The 22193-nt window shown below is 42.5% G+C and overlaps 1 protein-coding gene across 3 annotated transcripts in view; it reads left to right on the top strand.

The window, feature by feature from the left end:
* SLC67A1 (solute carrier family 67 member 1) overlaps nucleotides 1–22193 on the top strand; it is a 142342-nt gene that overhangs the window by 87661 nt on the left and 32488 nt on the right. For all 3 annotated transcript variants that reach the window (XM_084631917.1, XM_084631918.1, XM_084631916.1), the window contains 3 exons: nucleotides 13758–13873; nucleotides 16026–16136; nucleotides 20080–20180. In XM_084631917.1, the coding sequence (XP_084488043.1) occupies nucleotides 13758–13873; nucleotides 16026–16136; nucleotides 20080–20180 (328 nt within the window). The remainder of the gene's footprint in view (nucleotides 1–13757; nucleotides 13874–16025; nucleotides 16137–20079; nucleotides 20181–22193) is intronic.

Below are 22193 nucleotides of genomic sequence, written 5' to 3' on the forward strand. Positions count from 1 at the left end.
ACATGTTGTAACATAATTAATCATTATGTGTTCGGTTATGAGTCACTAGATAAGCCATAGCTTACCTTCTAACCAGGCAGTACGTGGGAGTGCTTACACAATGGCACACCCAGACTATCTGAATAATGTGCCATATGGCTAACTTGTGAGAGTAGTTTGTGAGATTGTTAACAATAATAATAAAAAAACTCCATATTTGCAAGTTGTACCATCCACTATGAAACTGACATCACACAGATAATATGACAAACCATTCCAGTCAGAAATGTTCTTGCATATAAAATATGTATAGCTAAATAGTAATAATGATTTGCATTTCTATAGCATCTAACGATCTCAAAGACGTTACAAATACTGACCAGTTAAGCCTTGCAATCTCCCTATGAATTGAGCCAAAAGAGTCACCTGAGGTGACACAACAACTGTATTGGATTTTCTGGTTGCACACAGGTACACTTTATTAATACAAATAAAATGTCTGCAGGGAAAGATGCACCAGGAATTTGAATTTTAATAATTGTAATAGTTGGAGAGTAAAAATAATCAGAATTCCAGATCAATATATTTTACCTTGGAATGCGTCAGGTCTTATTTAGACATCAACATTATTATTGTTAATTGTAGCACTTACAGAACCACCAAGCAGTGGGACCCATTGTGCTAGGCACTGTATAAACATTTAAGAGACACTCCATCCCCCAGAAGCCTACAGTGCGAATAGGCAAGAACAGACAAAAGGGGGGAGTATAGAAACACTATTATCTCCATTTTACTGGTGGGGAACTGGAACAAAGAAGCTACATCTACACAGTGATGCTAAACCCACGGTTCGCCCAGGTCAGCTGACCCAGACTCATGGATCTGAAAAATCTGTGTAGACCAGGGGTGGCCAACCTGTCGCTCAGGAGCCACATGTAGCTCTTCAGAAGTTAATACGCGGCTTCTTGTATAGGCACCAACTCCGGGGATGGAGCTACAGGCTCCAACTTTCCAATGTGCCAGGGGGGTGCTCACTGCTCAACCCCTGGCTCTGCCACAGGCCCTGCCCCCACTCCACCCCTTCCCACTCTCTCCCCTGAGCCTGCCAGGCCCTCGCTACTCCCCCTCCCGAGCCTCCTGCACGCCATGAAACAGCTGATCGGGAGGTGCGGGGAGGGAGGGGGAAAGCGCTGATCGGTGGGACTGCTGGTGGGTGGGAGGTGCTGGGAGTGGGGTGGGGGAGCTGATGCGGGGCTGCTGATATATTACTGTGGCTCTTTGGCAATGTACATTTGTAAATTCTGGCTCCTTCTCGGGCTCAGGTTGGCCACCCCGGTACAGACATTCGGGCTTCTGCTGGAGCCTGAGTTCTGGGACCCTTGGATGTTTACACAGATTTTTTTTTTAGTCCCACAGCCCAAGCACCCGCAAGTCTGAGTCAACTGTGGCTGGTCTTTTATCCCCATGGAGACATATCCAGAGAGACTGAGTGACTTGCCTAAAGTCACACAGGAAGCCTGTGGCAGGCTTAGGAATTGAACCCAGATGTTGAGTACCCCGTTCAGTGTCTTAAACCACAAGACCAGCCTGTCTTGATCCTTGCTTGGTCTCTCTCTCTTCCGTACATGGAGGATGAAGCAAGCAGATATAACTGAGAGCAGAGGGAGGTCTTTGGTTAGCCAGCTGGGTAAAATTTCTTAGGGAGGGAAGTTTATTCTTCCGTTCGTTGTAAATGAATTTAAATGTGCAGGTGTTCTTCTGTGCACAGATAAAGAAACGAGCAGAACTGTCTAAGACACACCAGCGGGAAAAGCAGTAATAACACAGGCAAGTGCCAGCTTTGAATTAGCAAAGTATCATTTTCTGAAATGTGGTCTTTTACCAGCACCGCGTGCATGAAAATAATTGACACTCAAGATTAATGACACTGGATTATGGGCAAAATGTGCAATCCACCCACATCTTATTCAAGTGTAACTGATATGCCTCTTCCTGCAATTAGCAGAGTTCCTCTGAAGAGCCCTGCTTTGGATTCAAGCAGTAAATGGGTTGGCAAAGACACGCTGCTCTCAGCTGCCTTGGGGAATAGCATTCTCCCAGGCATGCCACAAATATTTCATTCATTTGGCAGAAAAGCAGAGGATGTGTTATACTCAGGCTTTTTGCTACAGAAGAAACCAATTATCTCAACCTCTTTTTATTGTTTTGATTTCCTTTCTAGCAAATGCTTGTGGAAGGCATGCAGCCTCGCTACCACACCACCCCTAAAATACTCAGCCATTTATATCAATTCATACAGACTATCCTCCATGTAGAGAGAGCCTCTGATGAAAGGCCCTATGCGAGTGCCAGTGTATTAATTTAATATCCTGTACTGAAATATAATGTTCCGTATAGACACTCAGACACAATGGACCCAATCTTGGCCCAGGCTAGGACCTTTTTGTGCTGACAGCACAAAGGACACTTAAAGCTGCCCTTTAAGGATACAGCCCTGTTTAATACAGCCCCGTTAGTTGTGATCTAGTAACCTGTGTTGTTCCATTCCTGCCCCAGTTCTGCCACTCCACTTCAGTTCTAACTTATAGCATCTAGTGTTTGAATCCTGTCTCTTCCCCTACACACACCACACTAGTGCACTACAGTGCTGATCTGTAACACCCATCCTGTTCCAGGTCTAGGCTTCTTATGAACAGAGGCCGCCAATCTTAGATTTTTAAGACTTTTGGGCAAGGCTCATGTCTACCTCTGTGTTTGTTCAGTGCCTAACATAATGGGGCCTTGATCCTGATCTGGGCCTTTGGACGCTACTGTAAAATCAATATTGAATTATAATAGTGTCAGATTGCCTAAGATTATGAACAAATGGCTACTGCAAAATGAACCGGGCCATCTTTCGGTCTAATAAATATCCTGAGTAAGCTAGAATACGGCTGCCACCAGAAATAAAGAATTGTGTAGATATTCACCTGAGGACTGTGAGTAGCTCGTGGTATATGGGTGGGTGCTAGATTTCATAAGAGCCAGTCTTGGATGTGATCTAGTTCTCTTCATGTGCGATGAAAAGGCTTTTACTCCATTCACTCAAGGTGACAGCCCAAGCCAACAGCTGTTTTCTGGTTTTTTTTGTTTTTGTTTTGTTATTCACATCAGGTGAGGAGGAATTAACAAATCCCATCACTCCCTCCTGCTTCTGGTGACTGGGACAAGCTATGCATTGTAACTCTGAATTGGAGTTCAAATATAGCGCATGTGGCTGAGAGAGCTAACGGGGACATGTCTGTGGAGGAGTTGTGATGAAAAATCAAAGGGACCCTACTCTTGGGCAGCATCTGAAAAGTGGGCTGCAATGATGCAACGTGGGTAAGGCCATTGGAAGGGGGCAGTTAAATGCCCCCTGCCCTTGTGACAGGTCCACCACCACAATTTTCTAATGTGAGTTAGAAGGGAGATCCCTTTCTGTAGCAAGCCCCCACCCTCCCCGCAAGGCTTTGCATGGCACTTAATGCTGCTTTAACTAGCATTAATCCCCACTCTGTCTGCATGCCATTCTAACAGGAGCATTTGCTTAGGCGGGGAGGTCAGGAGGAGAACACATGCCATTTTCTAGTCTTGCTTTTGTGTGAAATTCTCCCTCTGGGGACAGCCAAGTCCGAGTGTCAGAATTTCCACTGCATAATCCCACCTAAGGGGGAAATTTGGCCATTAGAGAAGCATGAATAAAAGTGGTGTGAGTGCAACTGGATGACCTGTACTGACACATTAGCATAAATCTGGCAGCCAGACTGGTTTTCCTCCTGCCCCCACCATCCCTCTGTGGAGAAGATACGTTGTAACAATATATGTACATGATAGTCCCAGACATTGGGTGACATTTTCAAAAACAAAAAGAGGCCATCTGCATTTTTTTTTCTACCCTTAACAAAAAATTGGGGCTTTAGGTTCAGGCTTTGGGTGACGCTTTGTGTCGGTTCATTTGTCTGTCACAGGAATCTTAGCTATGGTGGGCTGATCTTTGAGGTTAAAGTTGAGCTACATGGACCAAAGATTGGCAGAGTAACAGCCGTGTTAGTCTGTATTCGCAAAAAGAAAAGGAGTACTTGTGGCACCTTAGAGACTAACCAATTTATTTGAGCATGAGCTTTCGTGAGCTACAGCTCACTTCATCGGATGCATACCGTGGAAACTGCAGCAGACTTTATATACACAGAGAATATGAAACAATACCTCCTCCCACCCCACTGTCCTGCTGGTAATAGCTTATCTAAAGGGATCATCAAGTTGGGCCATTTCCAGCACAAATCCAGGTTTTCTCGCCCTCCACCCCCCCATACACAAACTCACTCTCCTGCTGGTAATAGCCCATCCAAAGTGACCACTCTCTTTAAAATGTGTATGATAATCAAGGCGGGCCATTTCCAGCACAAATCCAGGTTACACATTTTAAAGAGAGTGGTCACTTTGGATGGGCTATTACCAGCAGGAGAGTGAGTTTGTGTGGGGGGAAGGGGGCGGAGGGTGAGAAAACCTGGATTTGTGCTGGAAATGGCCCAACTTGATGATCACTTTAGATAAGCTATTACCAGCAGGAGAGTGGGGTGGGAGAAGGTATTGTTTCATGGTCTCTGTGTATATATAATGTCTTCTGCAGTTTCCACAGTATGCATCCGATGAAGTGAGCTGTAGCTCACGAAAGCTCATGCTCAAATAAATTGGTTAGTCTCTAAAATAACATCCTCTTGAATTAAACCTTAGTTTCTCATCCTCCACACATGCTAGTTACTGTAGTTTTCACTGATCATGGAGTCATTAGGCATATGCTTGGTCTTCCATTAATGAAGGGCTGGTCTGTCCCCTCTGTTTTGTAAAGAACACGGACATATTACTTGGAGAATGATGAAATTGTGACATTGTTACAGTGCTTTTTTTTTTCCTCTTTGCTTTTAGCAGAGTGGATTTGTGTTCAGTGAACTTCTTTCACCTACAGCTGTCCCCTCGTTCAAGCCTTAAGTGTTTGAGCAGATAGTGCTGGAACACAATCAAAGGAGTAGTTAAGTCTTCTTAGAGCACTTCAACGAATTTGTAGCTGTCATGAATGAGAGCTTTATGCAGCATTGTTTTGAAGTAGGAGTGAGTCACTAAAAAACAATTTGAATTTTTTTCACACTCAGCTTTAACTTTATTAAGAAAAAAGGAAAGGGGAAAAAAATCCATTTTCTGGAGAGACATGCCTTGATCACTGAATCCTGAAATGATAAATGGGAATGGCAACCTTCTACAAAGAAATGAACTACGGCTCTAAAATTTAATTTTGCAGTGATACACAGATTATACACAGCACTTTGCATTCAGAGCCAGGAGCAGCTGTTGGAATGCTAAGCAGAAAGTGACTGAACTTACCTTACTTTACATGGACCCAGACTTCAGTGAGCCACATGCATGCTTTCGTTATCAACATATTTTTGATGTTGAAGCTATTGAAAGGGAAAGACTAAACTTTAGCCAACAATCCATTTGATTCCTTGAGGGATAGCGTACAGTACATCTCCTTCACTGCATCATCCCGGAAACTCGGTGTATTTTAGGATTTACTGTTATCTTAAAATGTTTACAGATGCTGCTGAGGCGTTACATGGAAAGGAATTCAACCATTTTCATACAGCATTGATTGATAATATTTTCTTTTGGGTTTAATTCTTTTACCATGACATTACTCCTTGATCGTAAATACGGTCGTCAGTTCTGTTTTCGAGCTTGTATAAGGATGGGGCTTCCAGATGGAAAACCATTTCCTCCCACCAATGGCGCATTATGAACTGCCCCAGGCTGCAAAACTAGTCATGTAATATAAATGTTTACAGCAGGCTGACTTAGTTTCAGCAGTTTACACAAAATATAAACAGTGTGTCGTACGTGCCTTGTAAAGGCACTTTCCCCCCGGTTAGTTACTGCATGGCCGCTCAGCATATGCCTTGTACCTCACGCACACCTCTTACCACATGTTGAAATTATTATGAATCAGGCACTGAAGTTTATTAAAAGACGTCATCCCAGGTTGTGATGTAGGATTTCCACCCAGAATCCACGTAGGACACTGCAAAGACAGGATAGGACTTGATGCATCTGGTTTCTAAACATAGAGCGCTGCTTCAGATGGAGGAGAAACTGGTGGGGATATATTCAGACATTTTGGGGGGTCTCCTTCCAGAAGGTTCTCCTTTCCGTCCTCCTCCTCCTCTCGCAGTCACAGATACAGCAGAGGAGGGAAAATAGTGCATTCAAGATCAAAATGCCTACCTGTCTCAGGCAAGAAAGACCAGTTTTGTTGCACTATAACCATTGTTTTATGGACTGTTGGCCTTCAAGTCCCCTCACTAAGCATTGTTCCAGTTGAGACCAGCTCAGCGCTGCTCCTATTGGCTCAACCAGGGTGAGGCATCTTTTGAGCTGATCTGGTAGAACTCATCATGCAAATCCCAAGAATCCTCCTGGCTCAAATGTAGACAGTGGTAACATAAGGGGTAAATGTTCAATGAGTCCAGTCACTGGACAGAGATTCCACTGATGGCTGCAGGCCTCCCACCTTCTCCTGAGGAGGTTCATGAAGGAGAGAATAATGTGTCCTTGCTTCCTCACAGGCCCAGCTCCAGTCTTCAAGTCCAGAACACTTCAAATTGGTAGGACAATAGGGCTTGTAATATCTCTGTGAGTTTTTAACAACATGATATAGCTAAAGTGGAGGGAAAAGGCTTCCCTGACTCAATCACCATTCCTCAAGGAGCTTGCTAAAACAGCCTGTCCCCAAAGCTTCCGATAGGTGACCCACAAAAAGATCAAGGGTGCAGAGACAGGTGCTGAGACTTTCACAGGGTTGTTTGCAAATGGCCAGGAGGAATTAAGGCTCCAAAGGCAGCTAGAAACTTCATAAAATTACAGAAAACAGAGGTGGAAAAGACTTACTAGAACATCTAGTCCATCCTCTACTAATATAGGGGTCTTTTCTAGAGCATTTTTACCCTCACAGGGTGAGGGTCTGGTCATAGCCCAACAGAAAAATTATAAAGCATATTCTTAGTCTACAAATAATAGTAATTGCATCTTAGTTACTTACCTAAGGTGTTGTTTAATTCCAGGGGCCAAATTCTCTGCTGGTGTAACTGGGCACAGCTCAGTGGAATTTTGCCCATTTCTGCCAACAGACAATTTGACCCCAGGACTTCAGTCCTGGTATGTTTGCAAAGACTATTTGTCAGTTCAGTCCCATGGGTTTTATGTACAATGCTTCCAGGAATAAGTGCACACACCCAATATGCCTGGGCTGTTGCACACTCTACCTTGTCACCTAGCAGTGTAAATAGTCGGGTATGTCTTGGTAGCCTGGTATTTCCATAATCTGCTTGGCTGCCTCCAGTCTTCACCTACATAACCCACAGAGCAATCATCACAAACTGTTCAAGCACAACGAAATAGCAGTCATTACCCTTGCACTGCTAAAAGAGAATGGAACCTTTCATGGGGATGAAAACTGTGCCAGGTGACTGGGGAAGCTGAGAAGGGTGTCAATATTTACTTCCCTGAGTACACAGCAAAATGCCACCCTGTGACTATTTCTCTTCCAAGTCAAAGGCTTGATTGAAACAAAGAACACCCACCAAGTGCCGAATTTACCAGCAAGCTGAAAAATTAATTCTGGAAAAATCTAAGGCTACAGCCAGAACTTTCCCTTCTGTTTTGTTTCTTATTTTCATAGTTCTGAGCAGACCCTGCATTCTGTGCACAAAGAGAGCTGTCACTCATGTTTATCTTTTTGATCCAGAGGTACCCAAAATGGACTCTGGATGGTCCATGGAGCACCGGCATGTCCCATGGTGCTGTTCTCAAATTTATCTCCAGTTGCTAAATTGCAATAAAACACAGCTATAAATACATTATGTTCCTTGTCTCACTTTTCGATTAAACCAGTTGTGGAAGTTGACACAGGGATGTGGTTAGATTGTGAATGGGAAGGGGAGACAGACTGTCAGATCATGGATTGGAAGGGGAGGTGGCCTGGCCGACGATTGCTCTGTTAAAATGAGGTCCAGTTCTGAAAAAGCTTGCTGATCCTTGGTCTAAACTATCTATTGTATCAACCCACATATTTACAGGGTGCTCACTGGAATGTTCTCATATAGAAATAACCCGATCCAGCTACACTGAAGTAATTGGCAAAACGTCAATTGACTTCTGTGAGGCAGGATCAGAACTCTAGAGAATAAGCTCTTTGGAGCTGAAATGTCAACTCTGATTCTGAGGGTACAAAACACTGGTGAAAGGAACTATGCCCATCTTTTTCAAATGTGTAGATTTCGGCACCCAAATCCCTATCGAGGCACCTAAATAAGGGGCCTAATTTTTCAGAAGTATGGAGCAGCTGCAGTTCCTAATGAGATCAATAGATTCATAGTACATCAAAAAATTAGCCCACTTATTTAAATGCTTAAATTTAGGCACTTAGGAATTAGGTAACAAGATATTTAAGTCTTTCATCTCTGGGTCACCAGTTTAAAGACCACCCAGATTGGTAAAAACTGTAGGTAGTTATCATCTGATGGCTGGTTTGTGACTTATGTGAAATGAGTTTGTGGATCTCAGCCTGGCTTCTAATGCCCAATCACTACAACTGGCATCACTGTTGTTGGTTTCATTGGAGAAGGCAAGGGTTGAATGGGCTCTGAGACTGCTCTGCTCCTTTCTCCTCTAGAAGTCATCACCAGGTTCCTGTGTGTCAGGGTTATGTTAATTCTGTGGGTAGGGGAAGCTTTCAAAGCTAATGTCTTTCGGTATACCTTATGTTGGAGGTGCCAGTAATGGCTCCGTAGTCAAAGTTGAGTTCATGTTATGTTATGTATGAAGAATGCAGCCATTCCTCCCCAAAATTACAGTGCTTATCAAATGAATTTTCTGAAAATTTAGAAATCTGTTGATTTATTAATTAAAATCAATATAACTACATAAAGAGTTCAATCTCTTGATCTGTCGATCCACCAGTCTTCATGGGCACTGAACTCACTTCCTCTTTTGAAAAAAAATCTTACTTTATATAAGAAAAATAATGTGAGATGCATTATAATGCGCTCAAGAAATATGTTAGCTACAGTTATGGAATCCATCCCCTTCCACATGAGAAAAAATAATGTAGCTATCAACAAGAATGGTGTATCTTCACCATTTTTTTCAAAAAGGGGCAAAGATACTTGGAAAATTAAAAAATAAAGTGCCAGAAAGAAGTTATGGTTTGAGGGTGATATTTTCAGAGGATTCTAAGTGACTTAGGTATTTTTGGATAATCTTACTCCTGAGCTTTATATTTTCCTGAATGAGTTTTCAGTTTTTGCTACAGAACTCTGAAATCATTGAGTTCAGCCTTGTACAATTCCACTTACTCGTTTGCTTAAGGCAAGTCACTTTTTGAGGGGTGGGGGGATGCTGGTGTGTAAAATCTCTAGGGGGTTGCTTTTGTTTGGGGGGGGTACCCCATCATCATGGCAAAGAATTGGTGGGTAGATTTGGTGCTTGAGTTGGTTTAGTACTTTGTTTACTTGATTTTCAGAGGGAAATCCTCCATTTTTACTGACTGGTACCTGTCTTGAATCTTGTTTGGAACTTGAAAATGGAACACTGGCAAACAAGATCTTATAAAATCTCTTGCTAAAATCTTAACACAGCAAATGTTTGATTTTGTGGTCCGGGAGAACTGGTTGACATAATAAAGTCAGTGTAACTCTCTGCGGTATGTCTGTTTACATGAAGATATTATTTGAGGTTGATATAACTAATAAATACAGAACTAAAAGATTTGTTTTATTTGTGCAGTTGCTACCTACAGTAATGCCTATGTAGAATTTGTTCTTTGATGTTTCAAGGATTCAGATGAATACACTGAGCTGTCCCATTTTTTAATTTTAATAATAACAATGGAAGTTCTCAGAATTATTCAGGCCACACTTTTGTCTGTCTAGGAAAAGACCTGAGACTTATACAATTAGTACAGCTCGTTATTCTGTGAGGGAGCTCATGGTTATTGCTGATATCTCATGACATCAGCAATAACTGGGCATTAATGTGGCTATCTACACCATCATAAAAAGGCATGCTTTGCAAATTACAGCTACTTCATGTTGTTTTGGCTCTTGTGTATTCTTTGGCAGAATATTCCAGTTACTATGGATGAGTCTTGCTTCGTACAGTTCATGTGTAAGTCTATGTAGACTATTACAGAACCTGAAAAGTGATCTAGGGTAACAGTCACTCCTGTTCAGAGGGCCAGCGCAATGCCATTGCATCAGTTAAGCTCTGTTTTCCTAGTTTCCAAGGCCAGAAGGGATCATGGTGATCATCTAGTGACACTGACCACCTGTATGACACAGGCCATGGAATTATTGGGTGAAAGTCTTGCATCAAGCCTACATCTTGTGGTTGGGTTAGAGCATATGTTTTAGACATCCAGTTTTGACTTAGACTTCAAATCATGGAGAATCCACCATATCCCTTGGTAAATTGTTGCAGGGGTTAATTACTCTTACTGTTAAAAATTTAGCACCTTCTTTCTAACCTGAATTTGCCTAGATTCAACTTCCAGTCACTTATTATGCCTTTGTCTGATAGATTAAGGAGCTCTCTAGTATCAGAAATCTTCTCCCTATGAAGTTACTGTGACATTATACTCCATATGATTCTATGAAAATATGCTAATGTGTGTGAATATAATGACAGGTTTCAGAGTAGCAGCCGTGTTAGTCTGTATTCGCAAAAAGAAAAGGAGTACTTGTGGCACCTTAGAGACTAACAAATTTATTTGAGCACAAGCTTTCACTGAGCTGTAGCTTATGCTCAAATAAATTCACGAAAGCTTATGCTCAAATAAATTCGTTAGTCTCTAAGGTGCCACAAGTACTCCTTTTCTTTTTATGAATATAATGTAACTGGAATATGCTTCGTGCAAAAGGCTTCTTGTAAGGAATCATTACAAAGCTTATAATCTACTTAGTGTGTTCATCCTATTTGTATGAATGTATCATTCTTGTATCTGAAACTAGGAATATAAAATATAACTCTGAGGTCCCATTGTAGTTATGCAAAGTATGGGCTATTAATAGTGGTTTAGAATCTTGATGGCTCCCATCAACTAGGACAATTGACTGTAGATGGCTCTGTTTACTTGCAAGCCTTCCTGTGAGTCAGACCATGAATAATGAAGTCTTGCGGTCTCACAGGACATATGACCATGTCACCTGGTACTGGAATCCCTCTTAAACCTGGTGCTTTTCCATTTAGGAGGGGTAGGGACACAAAGAGACAAAAGATTCCTGCCTTGTGCCAAAGGTATATAAGGGGGTGAAACAAAACAAAGGAGGCTGCAGTCATGAGAAATCCCCTAGCTACCACCTGAGCTGAAACAAGGACTGTACCAGGGGAAAGGATTGGGCCCAGACTAGGAAGGAGTCTAGTCTGTGAAAGAAGCTTATTGGAATCTCTCTGAGGGTGAGATTTACCTGCATTTAGTTTCCTACTGTATTTGGCTTATACTTGCATGTTTTGTTTTATTTTGCTTGGTAATTTACTTTGTTCTGTCTGTTATTATTTGGAACCACTTAAATCCTACTTTTTATACTTAATAAAATCACTTTTTGCTTATTAAGTAATTAAGAGCAAGTAATTAATACCTGGGGGAACAAACAGCTGTGCATATCTCTCTATCAGTGTTATAGAGGGTAGACAATTTATGCATTTACCCTGTATAAGCTTTATACAGAGTAAAACAGATTTATTTAGGGTTTGGACCCCATTGGGAACTGGGTATCTGGGTGCTAGAGACAGGAGCACTTTCTAAGCCGTTTTCTGTTAAGTCTACAGCTTTTGGGGGACGTGATTCAGACCTGGGTCTATGTTTGCAGCAGACTAGCGTGTCTGGCTCAACAAGGCAGGGTACTGAAGTCCCAAGCTGCCAGGGAAAACAGGCTCAGAGGTAATCTCAGCACATCAGGTGGCAGTCCCAAGGGGGTTTCTGTGACCCAACCCGTCACAGTTACTTAAAGATCAATCTCAAGTCACCTCTTCACCTTCTCTTCTGAGAGCTTAAGTGGTGCTTAAGCAAGTATTGTTGACTTCAAAATGATAATAATCAACACTGTCCTTCCCCAGCCACAGAAAGCTGTCTAAAGCATTTCTCAAATGCAGCCATGGCAGCTGGGTGTGGCCACTAGGGCCTTTTCTTGTGGCCACAGTCTCCTGGCCGATGATTGGGGGTGGGAGGCAAAGCAACGGCCCCTCCCCTGGGGCCACCAGTAGTGGTTGTCCCCCCATGGAGATACAAAAGCTGGAGGAGCATGCAGCCACTGGCAAGCTCCAGCCACAGGGCTTCAGGCTCCGTTCCCCAGCTGAGTGGTGGTGGGCTCTGGCCCTGAGCTCACCACCTCCCACCATCACCCTTGGCCCCCACTGCCTGCCCCAGTGCCCCATCGCCCCTGTCCCCCACTGCCTGCATACTGACCTCTCCATTTAGGACTTAATTTGTCCCCAGGCTTGCCGGGAGTGAATAAATCTGCTGTGAAAAGTGATATTAATGTACAAACTTAGTAGCTAAAAAAAAAAAAGCACCAAAAAAGCAAAAGAAACAAGAAAAAAGTCAAGAACATGCAAAGCACCTGGTTTGTGTTTCTATTCTGTTTATGTCCAGTAAAGAATAGAGACAACTGTACATTATTTTTGAGTCTGCAAAAATCCGTACATGCAATTCCAATGATACATATGTACATGTGTATATTTATTTGTTTTGCCAAAAGTTAATTAAGTATTTTAGGGGAAAATGTCAGAGTGGCCTCCAGCAAGAGTTGGTAGCCACATTCTGAGGCCACCAAAAAATTTGTTGTGAGAACCGCTGGGGAGCAGTCCCTGATCTGTTAACAACATCCCACATCCCAGCAATATACGGGCAGATCCAAAATAACAATAACTTGGGCCATTGGTGGTTGAGTGGAAAATAGTTTTGCTTTATTTCACTCACTGGGAGCCTTTTAGTTGTGGGCATCTTAAGAGATGACATAGGGTACCAATCAAAGGTGGTAGTCTATACCTGTTTCTGGACAGTGAGTGACAAAGTGGTTACCCTAAGATAAATAGACGGTTGGTTTCTTTAAAATGATGTTTGTCATCTTACATGGATCCTATCTTGTGGTTTTGCATATCTAGTGTCCTAGCTTCGGTGTACTCGTTGGACTAGATTCTGCCACCATTACTCTTGTTCAGTAGGATCTTCCTCCTGGAGGATTCCCACTGAAATCAGGTGGGCTTCTTGCAGAATAAGGCGCTACTCGATGTTAATAAAGGTGACAGAGTTTGGCCCACTGTGGGATTGGATTGATCATAATTAACAATTCCGTTGTTTCATTTGAGGATCTCTAAGCAGCTTTGCCAAGAAAGCAATTTTTTCTGAGCTTTACAAATTAAAAAAGCACTGTGTTAATGCCAGTTATTAATACTCTACTGTAACATGGTTTACACTAAAATCCATCTTTGAAGGAATTACATGGTCAGATCATGAGCATTCAAATAAGGCCTCAATCCCGAAAACACTTAAGCACATGCATAGCCTTACTCACCATGACTTCATTAGGACTATTACTATTATTCGTATGAGTAAAGTTAGGCACATGCCTAAGTGCTTGTAGGATCACAGCGTTAGTCCTGTGTAATTCAGTCCATAGTATGTATATCTTAATTACTCTTTCTGTTCACAGCACGTACTTTCCATCATATCTTGCGGTAGTGGCAAGTCTCATAAGTGCAGTGATAGTAATGACCTGTATCCCTGCTCACACCAAACCAAAGTTGAAGGAACAAGCTACACAGCAGCGTGAGTGTTTACCTTTTCTGGCAACTTTTCAGCGCTATAGGAATGTAGCTCGGCAGTTTTAAATGCTAAGTGCTGATCCCTCACCCTCATCTGAGAAGACGTGGCCATGGTGCCAAGCATGTATCAAATGAGAAGGGTTTTCTTGACGATGATGATGAAACCATCGAACTGGTGTTCACTTGGAACCCATTCACTGCTTGAACGCAGATTTCCAGAGGCCTAAGCTTGTGCCATTATCATCTGCTGTGCAACTTGGCTGCTCAAACAGTTCAATGGCATGTCCCCCTCCGCGTAGGAGCTGGAGGGGGGACATGCCACTGCTTCCAGGAGTTGCTTGAGGTAAGCGCCTCCCAGAGCCTGCACCCCTGAGCCCCTCCCATGCCCCAAACTCTGCCCCAGCCTTGATCCCCCTCCCACCCTCCAAGCCCCTCGGTCCCAGCCCGGAGCACCCTCCTGCACCCCAGAGCCTGCACCCCCAGCCGGAGCCCTCACACTGCCCCCCACACCCATGCCCCAATCTCCTGTCCCAGCCTGGAGCCCTCTCCCAGACTCCAAACCCCTCAGTCCTAGCCTGGAGCACCCTCCTTCACCCCAAACACCTCATCCCCAGTCTCACCCCAGAGCCCTCACCACCAGCTGGACCCCTCAGCCCCCCTCCCACACTCCAACCCCCTCCCCCACCCTGAACGCCTCATTTCTGGCCCAACCCCAGAGCCCACATCCACAACCAGAGCCCTCACCCCCTCCTGCACCCCAACCCTAATTTCATGAACATTCATGGCCTGCCATACAATTTTCATACCCAGATGTGGCCCTCAGGCCAAAAATTTTGCCTACCCCTGTTTTAAAGAGTCCTTTGAAGCTCATAACACTTCTTAGGGTTTACAGTATTCATGTTTCCCCCCTAGAGATATGGCATACAATCCCACAATTATACATAAACATTTGCACTCGTGACTGCAATGAACTTCTAAGATACTTAAACGTAATTCAATAAGGTTTCACTTAATCCAGTAAGGTTTGTCCAGGATATTGCAGGAAATTGCCATAGCTGTAACAGTTGCAACCCAGTTTGTTTACAGAAGTGCTCAATTCTCCACTGACATACACCCAGCCTCTACTACCCCGTTAAACTTAGTTTTCTCTACTTAATGCCCAGTCCTATGCATTCACTAGTCCGCTGTGCCAAATCACAGAAACTCTTTTCAGAGGTTTTTTTTTAAAACCCACTAATGCAAAAACAACAATTTCAACCATATGGATTACATTCCAGTAAACTCTTCAGATAACACGAAGGCCACAAAACCAAGAATATTTACAGCGCAGCCTGAAGCCCCATCCTGAGCACCGATTCCCCACTGTACATAGGTGACTCTAGCAAGGGGATTATTGTGCATAAAAGGCCCAATGTGCAAGACCTCCACACTCGCAACTCCCCTTGGCTGGAATGGGAGTTCTGTGCATGGTGGATTATAGAGTGGACAGCATCTTGGCCAGTAGTGTCAAGGGTGGAGTTTCAGTTGCTATAAATCAGTGACTTTGATGGCTTAAGGCTGATTTTATACGAGCTGAAGATCTGGCTTGGGTTATCTTTTCTTTAAAGGTGTCAGACCTTGTCATTTATTTCTGTGTGGTATTTTATGGTGCACCGTCTTTCAGACTTTGGTTCTATGTGCAGTCTTCACACACATTTTCCAAGTTGTACCAGTTGTGATACAATTTGGAAAATCTGTGTGAAGCTAAAATAAAAAAAGATTTGGGACAGGTGAGAAGGTGGAAATGTCATGAGAATGTCCCACCATGTGACCAATTATAAGGGCTGGAGGGAATGCTAAAAGGGAAAGCTATAAGTTTTTGAATCATATGCAGCATTGTCCTCTCCAATCAGCTCTGCCTGTCACTGACCCACACTGCAGATGTCTATTGGATATTCTGCTTTTGCTCTGCACACCAACGTCGCCCTGATGCTAGTGGGGTTCCATGCACATAGAACCAAACCCAAACAGGCAATGGAGAACCATGATGCAGAGAAGAAGGAAGAAATTTTCCCTGTAGAGAGTTGGTTGTGAGTGTAATAAGATGATGTATCGTTTCTTGTTTCCTGCTTCTTGTCCTTGTAAATAGACTGTTATTCTGTCTGTCATTTTCATAGGCACATCGCATTCCAGCAGTGTGTTTAGTCTCAAGGAAATCCTACGCCTGCTGAAGCTTCCGGGAGTAAAGGAAGTGTTCTTAATCAAGGTCCTTTCCGGACTCCCTACAGGTAATTCTCTGTGATTATCGCAGTATTTAAAATGACAAGTATAAAGCCAGTAGATTTGCTTTTCATGTGTATCTGAAAGCCCTTTATATTTGGTCATTGATGAAGGAGAAAGGAAGCAGGACTATTTTTTTTTCTGCTGGAGCTATTCCATATTCAGCATTGCATATTCCAACACAGGCCACTCACAGTTATATAGGGTCCAAATCTGAAGTTGAATTTATAACAAATTTCCTGCCACGGGTTTTCTGTGTGACCTTGGGCAAATCATGTATTATCTCTACCTCACTTCCCCATCTGTAAAATGAGGATAAGGAAACTTTCTCTCTCCCATCCTTTGTTTGTTTTGTCTATTTAGTCTAAGTTCTTCAGCTCAGAGACTGGGCTAGACTGTTTGTGCAGCACCTAGCACAATGGGACTCTGATCTCAGCTGTGGCCTCTAGACATTGCTGCAATACAAATAAAATAATAAGAAAATAAAGATACATTTTCAACAATGAGAAGAGAGATTGCTGGACCAGCAGAATTCATTCATGACTGGCTGCATTCATTTATACATACGTATAGGGGAACTGACAGCTCTTATGACTTCCCCTACTGTTGTCTGTGCTGTTTATTAATGTATATTCCCCCTCCTCACTGAATGGTACAACCCTTTCTCCTCCCATATGTTGTGTCAGGAAGCTGCTGTGCAAGTACAAAGAATCTGCTCACCCTACTACTTGAGATGTAAGGAGAGGGTCAGAATCTAAAGCAGTGGTCACAATCTTTTGAAGGGGACAGACCCGGAACTCAGGAAGTGATGAATTGAATAATCTGGTGTGCCTTTTTCACTTGGAGACTCTTGAGGGTTCTTTTTGCTAAGTGTGCAAATGATCAGTACCATCCCTCTGGACCACGCAATTTCAAGGCTTCACTTTTGTGTGCCGAAAGACTTTGGGAAAGTGCCAGTTTATGAACACAGGAACTGTGTTAGGTGGATGTGTGCACAACTTTTGCAAACTCTCAAAAAAGGAGGCGGCCCTTTTAAAAATGATTCTTGATGTCTAAGTAACATTAAACTTAACTTGCATATCAAAGCAGAATTACTAGGAGTGGCTGAAAGACAGAGATGGCATTTCAGCCTGTCTGGGCTTGATAAAATGTTTTTACTATTCCCTGGAAAGTGTCCTGGTAATGTAAGAAACAAGACTCACTGTCTTCTACAGGAATCTGTGAAGGATTTCTAAGTAAGGGGTTTCTGCATTTCTCTTTTTGCACGCACTTGGCATTGACTGGAGATGCTGAGTTCTGTGCAACTTAACACCCCTGTCCAAAGAAAACCCACTGGAGAAAAGAACGGTATGCAAGTAAGGCCAAAGGAAAAATGCAATTCCCTTAACTCTTCCAAAAATATTACTTGCCTTTAACTACACTCGCCTAATGGAAAATTCATAGAATTAATCTGTTTTACAAAACAGGCAGGATTGTAAAGTGATATTTTTAAGGGGATTCCTAATTTCAAGGTGTTGGCTCATGGTATTATTTTTAACTTTTAAAATGTCACTGTGTGACCCTGAGGCTATAATTCTGTACAATCTGCAACATAATGGCTCATATGTACCACATTTAGCAGCTTTCTTCCAAAAGAATCCCCAGATGCACTTTATATCTCGGTATTAGTCACCCACTGCCAAAATGCATCATCCCATAGGGTGGAACAAGCAGCAATGTACCATATTTACAGGGGAAAACAAAGAATAACAATGCTATTCAAAAACTAAAGGGGAAATGTTAAGTAGGCAAAATATAATGAATTAAGATGGGATTTGGACAGGACACAGTGGCTAATATTCTAACACTTAAAAAAAATGTCATGGAAACTTTTAACAATCCTGAGTGGCCAGGATCCCATCTTATGTTTCATCGGAAAAACTGTCCCTCCAGAAGCACAGTGCCACACTGGGAAAGTAGCTGGTTGACACAGAAGAGCTCTACCTATTAAATCTCTAGCAACACGTGACTTCACTTTTCAGGTCTCGCATCAAGTTACTGACCAGGTGATTACAGCCTGAGGCGATTTGGCTGTTGTCCACTTATTCACACCTCACTGCTTGAGGCTAAACTCTCATTTACCTTCATCTCACTTCTGCAACCATATAATTATATTAGTTAATTCATCTAAATTACAGACCTGCTTCTATTTACATTGTAAACAAGTTTCTAATGTATATAGAGGCAAGTTGGCAGTGGTTACTCACTAAAATTAACTTGTGTGGGATCATAAGTACCTTCCTAAGTAAGGTAAATTTAAGGCAGGGTGGTGATGGACAGATAGGCTGATATAGTTTGGGTACCTCTAATAGTGGGACTATCTGCCAGTCTAAGAACAAGATGGGGTATTTTACTACATGACAGTGCTTCATTCTCAACTTAAGTGGGGGGGGAAGGGGGGAGGGAATGCCCCATTAAAATGGAGTATGTAAAAGAGAGAGAAAGCAAAACAGATCAAGGGTAAAATGTTCAAAAGTGTCTTAGGGTCCAGATTTTCAAAGATATTTTGGTGCCTAAGCATGCAGATAGGCTCTGGTAGGATTTTGCAAAGCACCTGGGCACCTAACTCCCATTGAAATCAAAGGGACTACAGCACTTATTGAAAATCCCACTGTTTGCCTATCTGCATGTTTAGGCACCTAAATACCTTTGAAAATTTAGCTCTAGGTCATTACATCCAGATTTTCAAAGCAGTTCAGCTCCCATGTAGGCACCTAAATAAAGGTCAGTTTTTTAAGTTTTAAAAAATGTCTTCTGGAAGTCTGGCCCTGACTGTAGTGCTCAGCTCCGCTGAAAATTCTGGCCATAGTGAACACACCTCTCTCCCCACCCATAATGCTAGCCAATAGCTGTTAAATATACTGTCTAGCTTTACATCGCAAGCAGTGCAAGGTGGACAGTGGATGGAACTTCAGCAGCCATCTTAGTTCTGTTGGTCAGCCAAGACAGTGCACTGGAAAAGTTATGAACTGATGTGGTCAATAGGCCAGATGTTTATTTGTAGTGAATTGGTGTAGTTCCACTGATTTACACCCACTGAGGTCTAATATGTGTGACAGTATGCTCTGTATAAAATAGCCTTTAGTTAACGTCTCCTTTTTGTGGACTTCCATTGAAAAATATATTTCCCTGTCTAAATGCCTCTAAAGCTACAAGTGAAAATAATCTAGTTGTATGCTTGTAACAGGTGGACAAAATGAACCCCTGTGAGTATACAGCATTATAGACAGATAATTATAATCCTTCTCAGCGTCACAGGAAATGTGGGCAAAATCCTTCTGCTGTAGCTGGGTTAGTGAGTTGTGTGTGTGTGTGTGTGTGTGTGTGTGTGTGTAAAATACAGTAAATGAAAAGCAGGCCCACTGTGGCCTGAGGCCATCCATGCTTCTTTGACTGCCTCTCTGTGCTGACAACATTAGAGATGCATGAGAGACAAACTCCCCTGCCAATTAAGTCATTCGCCCTGTGCACAGTGAAACCACTGTATTTAATCTCCTGTCCCTAGACTGTTTCTGGGACGCCAAATCCAATGGTGAAAATCTGAAGTTCGGCAAAAGGAATAAGGAATTATCCCCTGGTTACAATCTTGCCTGAACAAAAAATGTTTTTCTTGTGCTATCCTAAAGGTTAGCATGTCTGGCCTAATAAAACCATGCGAACTGCTTCCACTAATCAGCATGGTTATATCTAACTTCCTCAGTGTTATATTTTTAAAGGTAATAGTTGAACTGGTTAAAGATTTTTTTTTAAAAACCCCAAGTATATTTGTCTGCTTGTCTGCATTCAGCGTTAATGCAGAGCAACTCCACTGTCTACCATCAATGGTAACTAAGCAGGGTCTGGCCCTTTACTTGCCCTATAAATATATTCCGAAACCCCTTAAAGATATTTTCTTTTTAATACACTCTGTAGGTTTGTTCCTGATTATGTTTTCCATCATCTCTATGAATTTCTTTGGGCTAGAGGCAGCACAGACTGGATATCTGATGTCATATTTTGGTGTCCTTCAAATGGTAAGTGGACGTGACAATATAATCAGACCTGGTGTATCTGTCATGTAGCAGCCAAGTGCTCTCCGGAGAACCTCCAGTTTTTAGCTAGATTCAATTAGCGCATACGGGCAGGTCTACGCTATCACTTATGTTGATATAACGTATGTTACTCGGGGGTATGGAAAAAGACACCCCCTCTGAGCAACGCCAGTTACAGCGACCTAAGCGCTGTCCACACTGATGCTATGTTGGCAGGAGATGCTTTCCTGCCAACATAGCATCCACCTTTAGTGAACGTGGAGTAATGATGCTGACGGGAGAGCGCTCTCCCATCGGCATAGAGCGTCACTGGTGCAGCTGCGCTGATATAGCGCTTCTAGTGTAGGCTGGCCCTAAGACACACAGCCAATAGCAGGCAAGACTTTGCCAAGACCTGCAAAAGCTCCAGGAAGTGAGCGGAAGAAAGTCCCACCTGCTAGTATCTAATCATGCACTTCATCACCTTTTCTGGTGCAGTACATTCAGAGTGCTTCAGGCAGAGGGTTACCATTAAAGCCATTTTGGGTAATACTTGTGAAATGTAATTCTTGGCTGTGGAGGGCACTGACTAGATCATTTGTCTGGAACCTAGAAAATAATTATAAATAAGCATTTCTTCCACACTTTCCGATAGTTGTCGAGAATGGAGTGTCTCTAGAAAATATTCTTCCACTTGGCGACTTTTGTCATGGAGTTTTAGGCCATAGTGTTGAACTAACATATTGTCCTACAGCAAAAGTGTAGCTCTTGCTCTAAACTCGATGGGCCACACCCTTAGCTTGTATAAATTGGCGGAGCTCCATTTACTTCAGCAGAGCTCTGCCAGCTTACGCCAGTGGATGATCTGACCCAGTATTTTTATAGGGGCCTTGAATACTGAGAGAGGAACCCTATCTACTCTGTGGAAATGAGCATGACTGACTAGTGCATTACAAACCCTGTAATGAGGGAGAACTTGTCAAGGGAATACAGCCAGTAGGAGAGGGGAGTGAAGAAGTGGGAAAATTCAGCTATGCCAGTTGGTAAAGGGGACAAAATCAAATGGTACTGTACTGTCCCAAAGTTTTCTCAGAAAAGAGGAAGAGACTTAAGCAACTGCAGAAATGTCAACAGTTAGTTTATAGGTAAAAATGAGAGTTAAGTTCTACCCTAAATTATCATCTTGGGGTTAAAGCATTGAACTGGGGCTTAGGAAATCAGAGTTCAATTCCTGCCTGTGCCACACCGTTCGTGTGGGACTTTGGAGAAGTAACTTAATTGCTCTGTGCCTCAGTTTCCCTATCTGTAAAATGGTGGTAGTGTAAAATAGCCATGATAGTTCTTTTGTCTATTTAGATTGCAAGTCCTTTGGCAGCGAGGACTGTCTATCACTGTGTGTCTACATGGTCCTTATGATAATTGGGCTACAGTCTTGGTTGGGGTCTTTAGGTGGCACTGTATTTCTAATCCTGATAATAATTGGATTTTTATGCTAACCAAGGATCTGGTCCTGCAAATAATTACTGCTGGCTATAGTGCTTAATAATCAGGCATAGTCCCACCAAAGCCAATAAGACCATGTCAATTAGTAAACTCTATACCCAATAAGTATTTGCAGACCTTAATTTTTTTAACTGAAATTATGTTTAATCAGCCTTTTTGGTAATTATTTTCCCATCCATGAAATGGAACTATGCTGCTTCATTGAATGTATCCTTGAATGCATCATTCTGTACATCACAAATACCATGGGGTTTGTGGGCTGCAGTGAGACTTCATTTTTTTGTGATGTCCCATTGTGGGTTATTGGCATTGAGCCAAAAGCACCAGGAAAATTCTCTAGGGAAGCAAGAAAATAATGTTAAAACTAATTCCTGTGCTTTCCCAACCCTACTCCTCCACCATCCTGATTAGTAAAAGAATCCTGTTCATAAATCTAGGAACAGCTCACGTTTTATTTTTTTACTTTGTAGCTCACTTTTACAAGTTTTAGATAAGTGGGACCAAATCTTAAGC

Source organism: Lepidochelys olivacea (genome assembly GCF_965140295.1).
Source record: "Lepidochelys olivacea isolate rLepOli2 genome assembly, chromosome: 6".
Classification (NCBI taxonomy): Eukaryota; Metazoa; Chordata; order Testudines; family Cheloniidae; genus Lepidochelys; species Lepidochelys olivacea.